The 13,270-nt window shown below is 44.1% G+C and overlaps 1 protein-coding gene across 2 annotated transcripts in view; it reads right to left on the reverse strand.

The window, feature by feature from the left end:
* Positions 1-259: 259 nt before the first annotated feature.
* DNAJC8 (DnaJ heat shock protein family (Hsp40) member C8) overlaps positions 260-13,270 on the reverse strand; it is a 30,943-nt gene continuing 17,932 nt past the window's right edge. For both annotated transcript variants that reach the window (XR_004183688.1, XM_031666105.1), the window contains 6 exons: positions 11,912-11,978; positions 11,318-11,412; positions 9,659-9,730; positions 5,642-5,733; positions 3,795-3,870; positions 260-1,079 (listed from right to left, as the gene is read on the reverse strand). Coding sequence is in view for 1 of the 2 variants with exons in the window: in XM_031666105.1 (XP_031521965.1) it covers positions 957-1,079; positions 3,795-3,870; positions 5,642-5,733; positions 9,659-9,730; positions 11,318-11,412; positions 11,912-11,978 (525 nt within the window). In the remaining variant the exon portion in view is untranslated. The remainder of the gene's footprint in view (positions 1,080-3,794; positions 3,871-5,641; positions 5,734-9,658; positions 9,731-11,317; positions 11,413-11,911; positions 11,979-13,270) is intronic.

Here is a 13,270-nt window from a genome sequence, read left to right on the forward strand (position 1 = left end):
AATCCTCAAAACAATCAGTATCTTCATTTTACACAGAAATAATAGTATATGGGCAATACCCAAGGAGCACTGTGGTAGCTACCTTGTATATGCCATGGCAAATCCTCCCTAAAAGCTGCCACAGTAATTTATATTCCCATTTTGTAGATGAAGAAACTAAGGTTCAGCCAAGTCTGTCCAACCCCAAAGCATTTTGGGGTTGGGCCAAGCCAGATAAGGGACCCACAAGGGAGAGTACAAGGAAGAGTACATCAATGGCTTGGGTATAAAAATTTATTATACATAAAGAATATTACCACTAACAAATGCAGACAGGCTAGGACATGGTACTGGGTGGAGGACGGCTAGCTCTTTGGAAAGTGAAAGGTTTGGGTGGCGTGGACCTCATGCCACGCTGATTGGTCAGTAGACGGGGGCACATGCCAAACACCACAGGGCATCAGGGCATCAGATGCCGCTCTGTGTGCCCACAAGTGTTCCCTGTCTCATCTGGGCCTTCGAAGGGAGCACACCCAGAAGCGAGCAACTGAAGCGAAGGGGCTTCCTAAGGTGCCCCTTCCAGGCTTGTCTCTGAAGTCACAGCAACACCATTTTAAGCAATATGTTTAATCGGATGATTTCCACAAACTATCCACGAAGTTTCTAACCATCACAATTCAGTGAAGTACAAAACACTGAGTGACAGGCTGTGGGGAGAGAAGGCAGCACCAGTGGTGGCACCTTCCAATCCTGGTTGTTCTAGGGGCAGGGAGAGGGGAAGGTCTTTTTTTAAACCAAGCCCCTCATTTCAATGTACAAAAGAATTTCTCTGATCAATATTAAATTGTATTGAAAACAAAATGGACTAAAAAGCAAATTCTACTCTATGTTGGGGTGGAAGTGGGAGGAAAGAATGAGTCCTTCGAAGCAGGAAGGGAGATAGCAGGGGGAAGGTTCTGTGCCTGTGACCTGGGTGGTCACTCACGCTGCTCCATTTTTACTTTTGGTGGTCTCAGGAAGGTCCGATTTTTCTTCTCTTTCTTCCCCTTTGTATTGGCTTGGAAGTTTCGCCAGCTGTCCACACGACCATCTCGACTTTCCTAAGTACAAAAGAAGTTTGAGGTGAGGAGACCACTTAACGAGTGGAAAGGCCTAAACCTGCTCTGCCATCCATCCACCCTCCTGTAGCCCAGCTCAGTTCAGTCCCCTGGAATAATCCAAGAGTAGAATAGAGCTGGCCAGGCGCAGTGGCTCATACCTATAATCCCAGCACTTTGGGAGGCCGAGGCGGGCAGATCACCTGAGGTCAGGAGTTCAAGACCAGCCTGGCCAACATGGTGAAACCCTGTCTCTAATAAAAATACAAAAATTAGCCAGGCATGGTGGCAGGTGCCTGTAATCCCAGCTACTCAGGAGGCTGAGGCAGGAGAATCACTTGAACCTGGGAGGCAGAGGTTGCAGTGGGCCAAGACCAGGCCACTGCACTCCAGCCTGGACAACAAGAGCGAGACTTCATATCAAAAAAAAAGAAAGAAAAAAAAGAAAAAAGAGTAGCATAGGCCGGGCGCGGTGGCTCAAGCCTGTAATCCCAGCACTTTGGGAGGCCGAGGCGGGTGGATCACAAGGTCAGGAGATCGAGACTATCCTGGCTAACATGGTGAAACCCCGTCTCTACTAAAAATACAAAAAAAAAAACTAGCCGGGCGCGGTAGCGGGCGCCTGTAGTCCCAGCTACTCGGGAGGCTGAGGCGGGAGAATGGCGTGAACCCGGGGGGCGGAGCTTGCAGTGAGCCGAGATCGCGCCACTGCACTCCAGCCTGGGAGACACAGTGAGACTCCGTCAAAAAAAAAAAAAAAAAAAGAGTAGCATAGGCTGGGCATGGTGGCTCACACGGCAGGTGGATCACCTGAGGTTGGGAGTTCGAGACCAGCCTGACCAACATGGAGAAACCCCATCTCTACTAAAAATATAAAAACTTAGCCAGGCACAGTGGCGCATGCCTGTAATCCCAGTTACTTGGGAGGCTGAGGCAGGAGAATCGCTTGAATCCAGGAGGCGGAGGTTGCAGTGAGCCGAGATCACACCATTGTACTTCAGCCTGAGCAACAAGAACGAAACTCCGTCTCAAAAAAAAAAAAAAGAGTAGAATAGAGCTTTCCTCCTACTCCCATGGGCCTGAGAAAGTGTCACAGCACCCCTAGAAAGCAGGATGAGCTGCAGGTTGGAAGAGGAGGACAAAATGAGTAATAATCATCACAACACCGAGGCCCTATTTCTTGGGACCTCAAGGATAGACGTGTAGCATATGGTATTTCTTTTTTTGTTTTTTTTTTTGGTTTTTTTTTTGTGAGATGGTGAGACGGAGTCTTGCTCTGTCGCCCAGGCTGGAGTGCAGTGGCGTGATCTCAGCTCACTGCAACCTCCACCTCCCGGCTTCATCCCATTCTCCTGCCTCAGCCTCCCAAGTAGCTGGGACTACAGGCGCCCGCCACAAGGCCTGGCTAATTTTTTGTATTTTTAGTAGAGACAGGGTTTCACCATGTTAGCCAGGATGGTTTCGATCTCCTGACCTCGTGATCCACCCTCCTCGGCCTACCAAAGTGCTGGGATTTCAGGCGTAAGCCACCGTGCCTGGACAGCATATGGTATTTCTAATCTTCCCCAAACCCGACTATGGTGTGTACTGCTACCAGTGCTTCACAAATAACACTGAGGCTCAAAAAGGTTAAATGATTTTCTCAAAGTCATAGAGCTAGCTAGCAGTACAGCTACTCTTTCCACTACATCTTTCTGCTGCCCCCCAAAACTTGGATGGCTGCTCCAAAGCCAGTACAATGCCTAGCCAGTTGTGTAGGGATGGTCACTAGGACCTCTACCTCATTACCATTTTTTCTCTTTCCATACATAAAGTGGAACAGAAACAAAGTCATCAACTCTGATTAGCCAGCCCCTAACCATGAGTCCTAAATCCTATAGAAGAAAAGACCAAATGTTGCCACAATCCTTCTGGCCAGCCACCTGAAGGATATAACCAGGGTGTCAAAGAAGAGTCAAGTTCAAAAGTTCTAACTCTCTCTGTAGGCAGGACACTGGGGCCACAAGAACTTCAGCGTCTACTAACAGATCTCCAAGCAGGGCAATACTCTATGTTTATCCCCTAAATTAAAAGTGCAATCCATTTTTCTTGAGCCCACTGGGCAGCTGTGCCTACTACAATCTAAAAAACCATTCAGGGTCAAACTGTTAGTGTGCTGTAAAAATAAATTAAACAATAATTTTAAAAAATAATTTTTTAGGCTGGGCGCGGTGGCTCACGCCTGTAATCCCAGCACTTTGGGAGGCAGAGGCAGGCGGATCACGAAGTCAGGAGATCAAGACCATCCTGGCTAACATGGTGAAACCCTGTCTCTACTAAAAAAACAAAAAAATTAGCCGGGCGTGGTGGCAGGCGCCTGTAGTCCCAGCTACTCGGGAGGTTGAGGCAGGAGAATGGCGTGAACCCGGGAGGCGGAGATTGCAGTGAGCCGAGATAGCGCCACTGCACTCCAGCCTGGGCAACAGAGTGAGACTCTTGTCTCAAAAAAAAAAAAAATAGTAATAATTTTTTAAAAAGCCATTCCAGGATCCTCATTGCCCTTGCCAAGGCTACAGAGTTTACAGGAGGCTGAGCCAAGACCAATCTCATTCTTCACAGCTCCCACTCTTCCCCACATATCCCACTTCCCTCTGACTACCCAACTCAGTCCTGGGAGTGCCGCAGGAACCAAGTTGCCTTATTCTGGAATTAGAATCCCTGGCCACCTTAGAAATTTACCTCAAAGTTTTTCTGCCACTCTCTTTCCCGTTTGGCTTTTTCTTGAGCTTCAATCTCTTCTTCCCTTTGTCGTTTCCTAGGAGGAAAACCAGATCATATTATTTATATGATACTTATAGACTGAATTAACCATACAAGATGGCATCTCCCCACAGAAGCAAGCATATATAGTAAATCAGTTCCCCTAGAAGTCTACAAAGATGGCTGTCTGGAAAGGGCTCAAAGTATTTTCATGAATGTCTCATTCTAAAACACGCAGATCAGACTGTGGGCATGGCTGTGGGGAAAGACATAAATATCTCTGTTACACAGATAAAGTAACCAAAGCCCAGCCAAGAGCAATGTGAGGTTTTGGGCTGTTTCAGTGACAAAGCTATGTCGAGAACACAGGCCACCTTACTTCAGCAGAATGACCATTATAAACCCAAAGTTCTTAAGATCTCTAGACAAAACCCTATCCCAAAACTAAGACATTTCACACAACCTCAACTAGCAAATTTTAGTTACTGGTACATACCAAACAACAATATAAAATACATAGAGAAACAAAACTCGGCCGGACATAGTGGCTCACACCTGTAAGCCCAGCACTTTGAGAGGCTGGGGTGGGTGGATCACGTGAGGTCAGGAGTTCGAGACCAGCCTGATGAACATGGTGAAACCCCGTCTCTATTAAAAATGTAAAAATTAGCTGGGCAGGAGAATTCAGGCAGGAGAATCACCTGAACCCAGGAGGTGAAGGTTGCAGTGAGCTGAGATTACACCACTGCACTCCAGCTTGGGTAACAAGAGCAAAACTCTAACATTTCTGATGTTCAAGAGAAATCATATTTTAGAACATTAAACATTTTGTTACCGATGACACTGTACAGTACTATACACTCACCAAAGCTGCAGCCACTAGTCCCACAAAAGGTTCTGGCCTCAGTAACAGTGGCCGTAACAGCTGCTTATTTCACTCCAGGACGTCAGGAAGAACACACATAAGGCTCTTGATTATAAATAATCTCCCTGAGAGTGTGCGGTGGCTCACACCTGTAACCCTAGCACTTTAGGAGGCCAAGGCAGGTGGATCACAAGGTCAGGAGATCGAGACCATCCTGGCCAACATGGTGAAACCCCATCTCTACTAAAATACAAAAAATTAGCCGGGCATGGTGGCATACACCTGTAGTCCCAGCTACTTGGGAGGCTGAGGCAGGGGAACTGCTAGAACCTAGGAGGTGGAGATTGCAGTGAGCCAAGACTGCCCCACTGCATTCCAGCCTGGCGACAGAGCAAGACTGTATCAAAAAAATAAATAAAAAATACACTCCCTAAGGACAGAGCTATTCAGTAATTCCCAAAAGTCAAAGGAAAAAAAACTTATTACCCTGGTGATTCAAAAGCTTGATTGTGGCCAGGCGCGGTGGCTCAAGCCTGTAATCCCAGCACTTTGGGAGGCCGAGACGGGCGGATCACGAGGTCAGGAGATTGAGACCATCCTGGCTAACCCAGTGAAACTCTGTCTCTACTAAAAAAATACAAAAAAACTAGTCCTTGCTACTGTAGGGACTGCTACTCTGGAGGCTGAGGCAGGAGAATGGCGTGAACCCGGGAGGTGGAGCTTGCAGTGAGCCGAGATCGCGCCACTGCACTCCAGCCTGGGTGACAGAGCAAGACTCCATCTCAAAACAAAAAACAAAAAACAAAAAAAATAACAAAAGCTTGATTGTTTTTTGGTAACTATTTTTATAGTCTCTTAAATGATATGCCACATAATTCCTTCATTAGGAAAATCACCAAAGACCAATGTTAGTTAATCTAGGGATTTAAATATGGTTTAAAATGAATATACTGATATGTACCTTTCATGCATCTCTTTGGCTTCTCTCTCTTTCCTTTTAATTTCCAGCTCAGCAAAGAGTTTCATTGTCTGTTTATATACAGCTTGTTTGAACTACAAGAAAATCAAGAACAAAAGAAAATCAGAGAAAATATTTTTACCAGCAATTTGAACCATGTACTTTCACTTGGAGCCCAAGATAAAGCAGATTAAAACCTGGCACAGGTTGGGCACAGTGGCTCACACCCGTAATTCCAACACTTTGGGAGGCCAAGGGAGGACAATCGCTTGAGGCTAACAGCTTGACTAGCCTGGGCAACATAGTGAAACTCTATCGCTACAAAAAAAAATTTATTTAAACTAGTGCGCAGGCCAGGAGTGGTGGCTCACACCTGTAATCCCAGCACTCTGGGAGGCCAAGGAGGGCAGATCACCTGAGGTCGAGTTCAAGACCAGCCTGGCCTGAACATGGAGAAACTCCGTCTCTACTAAAAATATAACAATTAGCCAGGCATGGTGGTGTGTGCCTGTAATCCCAACTACTCGGGAGACTTAGGCAGGAGAATCACTTGAACCTAGGAGGCGAAGGTTGCAGCAAGCCACGATCATGCCATTGCACTCCAGCCTGGGCAACAAGAGCGAAACTCCCATCTCAAAATCAAACAAAAATTAGCAGGGCATGGTGGTGCACATTTGTAGATCCAGCATTTCAACAGGGGGAGGCAGGAGGATCACTTAAGTCCTCGAGTCTGAGACCACCCTGAGCAACATAGTGAGATCCCATCTCTACAAAAAATATTAAAAATAAAACATTAACCAGGTATGGCTACACACACTTGTAGTCCCAGCTACTCAGGAGGCTGAGGTGGGAGGACTGCTTGAGCTCAGGAGGTCAACGCTGTAGTGAGCCATGACTATGCCACTGCACTCCAGCCTGGACAACAGAGCAAGACTCTATCTCTTTAAAAAAAAAAAAAAAAAAAAAAGTATATTACATAGTAGTCTTACAAAGATAGGAACAGAAGCTATTATTATTTATTATTATTGTTTTTGTCTCAATCTGTCACCCAGGCTAGAGTGCAGTGGTGTGATCATAGCTCACTACAGCCTCAAACTCCTAGGCTGAAAAGATCCTCCCACTTCAGCCCCCAAAGCACTCGGATTATAGGTATGTGCCACCAGAGGTTATTATTAGAATGTATAATATCCACTAAGGTGGGAGGATCACTTGTGCCCAGGAGGTCGAGGCTGCAGTGAGTTAAGATCACGCCACTATACTCCAGCTGGGGTGACAAAGGGAGACCCTAGCTCTAAAAAAAAATTACCAAAAAATAAATGAAGGTAAATGTCACACCAAGTTAATGAAATTACAATCCCCTCCCTACCAGTTTTTAATCCTTTATTTTCAAGAGTTCTTAAGAACAGAGCTTATGTTATTCTACCTTTAAATATTTTTCTCCAGATATAATGTATCTTAAATAGACATGTAAGTACAAAAGTAATCTGTCATGCAGATTGAATAGTGCCTAAATTCTAAAATCAGACACTGGAGCAAAGAGTGACATATGGAGAGAAAGGAAAATAAAGAAGTCCCTAAATTTCTGTGACTTTTCTTTTATCCTGTTACCTACTAGACACTGCTCACTAAAAAAAATGCTTCAAACTCCAGTCCCTAATAAAGACAAACATCTAAGATATAAAGGAGTCTGTAATGAATAGCTCAATATCTTTAAAAGCTCCAAACACTGGATAGACAGACACTGGTGATTTTATATTTTTTATATTTCTCTGCTTTTTCCAAATTTTCTATCATTAGCATGTGTTCTTTTATAATCAGGAAAAAAAAACAACTGAAGAAAGTTGGGCCAGGTGCGGTGGCCCACACCTGTAATCCCAGCAGTTTGGGAGGCCAAGGCGGGCAGATTACTTGAGGTGAGGAGTTTGAGATCAGCCTGAGCAACATGGTGACATCCCATCTCTATTAAACATACAATAATTAGCCAGGCTTGATGGTTCGCATCTGTAATCCCAGCTACTCAGGAGGCTAAGGCAGGAGAATCACTTGAACCTGGGAGGCAGAGGTTGCAGTGAGCTGAGATTGCACCACTGCTCTCTAGCCTGGGCAACAGAGTAAGACCCTGTCTCAAATACATAAATAAATATATATTTATACATTTTAAGTTCAAATAAAATGTTTGTTGTTGTTATTGTTTTGAGACGGAGTCTTGTTATGTTGCCAGGCTGGGGTGCAGTGGCACGATCTTGGCCCACTGCAACCTCTGCCTCCCGGGTTCAAGCGATTCTCCTGCCTCAGCCTCCCAAGTAGCTGGGATTACAGGCATGCGCCACCATGCCCAGCTAATTTCTGTATTTTTAGTAGAGACGGGGTTTCATCATGTTGGCCAGGATGGTCTCGATCTCCTGACCTCGTGATCCGCCCGCCTCAGCCTCCCCAAAGTGCTGGGCTCACAGGTGTGAGCCACTGCACCCAGCCAAATGAAATGTTTTTTAAAAAAATAAAAATGAGGCCGGACACGGTGGCTCAAGCCTGTAATCCCAGCACTTTGGGGGGCCAAGACGGGCGGATCACGAGGTCAGGAGATCGAGACCATCCTGGCTAACACAGTGAAACCCCGTCTCTACTAAAAAATACAAAAAACTAGCCGGGCGAGGTGGCGGGCGCCTGTAGTCCCAGCTACTCGGGAGGCTGAGGCAGGAGAATGGCGTAAACCTGGGAGGCAGAGCTTGCAGTGAGCTGAGATCCGGCCACTGCACTCCAGCCTGGGCAACAGAGCGAGACTCCGTCTCAAAAAAATAAAATAAAATAAAATAAAAATAAAAATGAGGCCAGGCACGGTGGCTCACACCTGTAATATCAGCACTTTGGGAGGCCGAGGCAGGTGGATCACCCAAGGTCAGAAGTTCAAGACCAGCCTGGCCAACATGATGAAACCCCGTCTCTACTAAAAATATAAAAAAATTAGCCGGAGGCTGGGCGCGGTGGCTCATGCCTGTAGCCTGTAATCCCAGCACTTTGGGAAGCCGAGGCAGGCAGATCATCTGAGGTCGGGAGTTTGAGACCAGCCTGAAAAACATGGAGAAACCCCGTCTCTACTAAAAATTAGCCGGGCATGGTGGTGCATGCCAGTAATCCCAGCTACTTGGGAGGCTGAGGCAGGAGAACTGCTTGAACCCAGGAGACGGAGGTTGCGGTGAGTCGAGATCACGCCATTGCACTCCAGCCTGGGCAACAAGAGTGTAACTCCCTCTCAAAAAATTAATTAATTAATTAATTAAAATTAAAATTAAAAATATGTGACAGCTAGGGACAGTAGATCACATTTGTAATCCCAGCACTTTCGGAGGCCAAGGCGGACAGATCACCTGAGGTCAGGAGTTTGAGACCAACATGGAGAAACCCCGTCTCTACTAAAAATACAAAATTGGTTGGGCGTGGTGGTGCATGCCTGTAATCCCAATTACTCGGGATGCTGAGGCAGAATCACTTGAACCCAGGAGGCAGAGGTTGCGGTAAGCCGAGATCATACCATTGCACTCTAGCCTGGGCAACAAGAGTAAAAGTTCATCTCAAAAAATAAAAAATAAAACAATAAGGCCGGGCGTGGTGGCTCATGCCTGTAATCCGAACACTTTGGGAGGCAGAGGCAGGCAGATAACCTGAGGTCAGGAGTTTGAGACCAGCCTGACCAATATGATGAAACCTCGTCTCTACTAAAAATACAAAAATTAGCCGGGCGTGGGGGCATGCACCTATAATCCTAGGTACTTGAGAGGCTGAAACAGGAGAATTGCTTGAACCTGGGAGGCAGAGGTTGCAGTGAGCTGAGATTGCGCCATTGCACTCCAGCCTGGCAACAAGAGTGAAACTCAGTCTCAAAAATAATAAATAAATAAATAAATAAATAAATAAATGTGAAATAGCATATAGTCATCATTCTTTTGGCTTCTGTCTCTGTAACTCACCAATTCGTAGACTCAGTCACACAAGATACAGTGGCGTTTCCCATATTTAACTCACCAGTTCAGGATCATCCTCCTCTACAATTGTAGGTTTTCCTTCCTTCTTTAACTGTTTTTTTCGCTCTTTCACCTAAAAAGAATTTTTTTTCATCAAAAGACGAGCACCTGTGCTTTGAGAATATCCACTGAGCTGTACACATACAATATATGTAACTTTCTGTAGGCACAGGTATAGCAAAAAGTTTCCATTAAAAAAAACATGAGCCCCTCCCCTCCCTCCTCAAAAGAACAATGGAATCAAGGACAATTAGGAACCACAAGTCCGTTTTCTAATCTCATCTAAAATCCAATCTACCAGGAAGAACGAAAGATGAAAGGGGACCAACGGGAGGTTGTCCCCAACTCATCAGATCCAAAACGTTTTTGATGAAATAAACAGACTACTAATTTACCTTTCTTGGCTTGTGGTTATGTGTTTAGAGCAAAGAAAATATATTTGTCAAGTTTTAGAAGAAGCTACAGAATTTGTGGCATTATGTCCAAGTAGTTTTTCTGGCATTTCTATAACTACATTCTTGATCATTTTCACCATGGAACCTCCCTAAACCACACATCATATTAACTGATACTTTTATCACTTTGGTCACTACTGAGATTAAAAAAAAAAAAAAAATTAAATATACCCATTCATACAAGAATGACACTACTCCATGAACTATTATACCAGTCTATTATACCAGCAAAAGCCAAGTGCCCTCTAAGCTCAGAAAGGCCCTACTGCCACCCTGTGGTCAGGAAGCCTAAGGATGACATTCTTACAGGTAAAAGATATAGGAAGGGTAACTACCACAATGATTTAAGGAGAAACTGTCAGGAACTTTTCCTATTTCTACAAGGATAGGGCCTACAAGTGCCATTTCCAACACATGACCGGCAGGACGTAGTTATGGGCCCTTTGTCTCCTCTTCTTATCCATTTTCCTCACCTAAACTGGATTCATTACTATGGTTATAAAGTTCGGTTTCACATTTCAAAGCTCTTCAATGTGAAAAGTCATATCCAATCACAATTGAAACAGCTCTTATAAATGGCCTCAAGATTCTTGCCCCAGCAAGTAAAAAGTTAAAAGACCTTTCTTACCTCAGGAAAGCCATACTGACATTTCCCATCACATGGGAGATTTATGTAGGCCCTCAAGAGCAAACAAAAATAACACCAGCTACAACTCAGTTTCCTTCAATTGAGTTCTTCCCAACTCTGTTATTAAGATGGGCATAAACCTCCTCATATTTTAAAAAAAGTTTACCCCTATCCTCTTGCTAGCCTTAGACAAGCCTTGTTCCAAACCCTTCACCAGGGACAAGAATAAAAATCAAGAGTCAAGGGTCACAGGCTGCTCCATATTTCTACTCTAAGAATGGAGTAAGTGGCAATATGCAACGAGAGGGAGAGAACGACCCTTTCTCCCCAACACAGGACTGGCAGAGAAACAGGTAGGAGCAGTGTCCTAGCTACTCCTCATCTGAGTTCTTCTCTTAGGGGTGAATTACAGCTTCAGGCACACACTATTCATGACCACCACAGCAAAGTGGTGGAGAGCACATAAGCATCCACAAGTTGTGCCAGTAGGCATTACTATGTTAATATGTACCCTCCTACAAGGTGCCCAAGGCTTGCTGATACTTCCTGTAAACACAGCAGCACTATAAATACTTACAGTGTGTTCCACGTATTCTTTTCCTGCCTGAATTACATCCAGGGCCCTCTTCTTTTGCTCCTGATCCAGTAGCAACTTGTAAGCTTTGTCCACAGCTAATGCAAAACATTGAAATTAACTGTTTCTGCAAACACCCTCTGAAAGTCTGAACTATACTCAGGCAGTGTAAATGGACTTGTGCTGTCTAAAGCATTCCCTACTTTAATTATTTACTATTGTTAAACTAATTTAAAAAAAAAAACATTCAACTATAGCAATGACTTTCCTTGAGAGCCTTGGAAAAAATTAAATATATACTCAAGGCACCACATCTGGATTTAATTCAGTGATAAAATTCTTTATGTTCAAAGAAAAAAAATGATCCTAGGCAATAACAGTCTTTGTTGGCATATAAAAGTTTTAACAAAGCAAAGTTAAGGTTTACTTCTTAAACAAAACATTCTGCTTTGAAATGGCAACTGTTCTACTGAAAACCACAGCTTCTTGGTGACCAGAAGACAAAACTACAACAGTCTCTGCTTGATCTAGGACAAGGAATAGTTAGGCCCTGCCATTCACAATCTAATACTCAGAAGCAGGTAAATTTACAAATACCTTCAAAAGCCTTTTGTGCTCTGTCAGCATCATCTTGATTTTTGTCAGGATGCACCAAGATGGATAACTACAATAAGAGAAAAGTTGGGGTTGTCAATAAGAGAAACATTTACTAACTTTCAGCCTGCCCTGTCTCATTACAACCAAAAGCTCTAAGGTCCTATGGCAAAAAGACACTCTTAGCAAGAAGCATTTTAAAAAATTAACAAATCTCTTTAAATGCCCAGAAATATTGATCTTTAACAAAATTCAAGCACCAAAAGGTAAAGGTACAACTAGGAAACATCTCCGGTTTTAATCACAAAGTTGAGAACAAACGTGCCAGGCACAGAGGCTCACGCCTGTCATCCCACCACTTTGGGAGGCTGAGGTGAGAGGATTACTTAAGTCCAGGACTTCGAGACCAGTCTGAGCAACATAGCAAGACGCTACCTCTACAAAAAAAAATTTTTTTAATTAGTCAGACGTGGTCGTGGTCGCCTGTAGTCCCAGCTATTTAGAGGCTAACGTGGGAGAATCACTTCAGCCTGGGAGGTTGAGATTGTGCCACTGCGCTCCAGCCTGGGCAACAAAGTGAGACCCTGTCTCCAGGAAAAAAAACAAAAACAAATGGAAGCCTAGCACTATGAAGATGTTGTAATAATTTGGGGGAGGAGGGAGACTGAAAAGTATCAAGTTCCTATTATGTTCCTTATGCAGGTTGAGCACTCAAAATCCAAAATGCTCAAAAATCTGAAACTTTTTGAGTGCTGACATGATGCTCCAAGGAAACGCTCATTGGAACATTTTGAATTTTTGGATTAGGGATGCTCGACCATTATGCATTCTGCAAATATTCCAAAATCTGAAAAAAATTGAAATCTGAAATACTTCTAGTCTCAAGCATTTCAGATAAAGGATACTCAACCTGTACTGAGCACTAAGGTGGCTAAAGTAGGTATGAGACATCATCTCTCTCCTAAAAGAACTTCTAATCTAAAGCAGTTTCTCATTCTGGCTGTGTTCCAACCCTGTGAAGGTTCTGAAAAAAAAATAGCATTCTAATTTCCACACTCAGACCTTCTGAGTCAGTCTTTGGCATCTGCACTTTGTAAACCTCTATTAGACTGGGTTTCAGATGATCGGAGGGAATTAGCCCTTATTTTGTTAGGTGGGATAAGTGGCTATGCAAGAAAATGTCCTTTATTTGGGAAGGGTACGTGCTGAAGTATTTAGGGGTAAAGCCTCATGGCTTATTGCAATTTACTTTACAATAATCCAGCCAAAAATATATAGTTAAATATATAGTCAATGTCAGCCAGGAGTGGTGGCTCCCACCTGTAATCCCAGCACTTTGGGAGGCTGAGGCTGGCAGATCAC

The sequence above is a fragment of the Papio anubis genome, chromosome 1 (assembly GCF_008728515.1).
Source record: "Papio anubis isolate 15944 chromosome 1, Panubis1.0, whole genome shotgun sequence".
Classification (NCBI taxonomy): domain Eukaryota; kingdom Metazoa; phylum Chordata; class Mammalia; order Primates; family Cercopithecidae; genus Papio; species Papio anubis.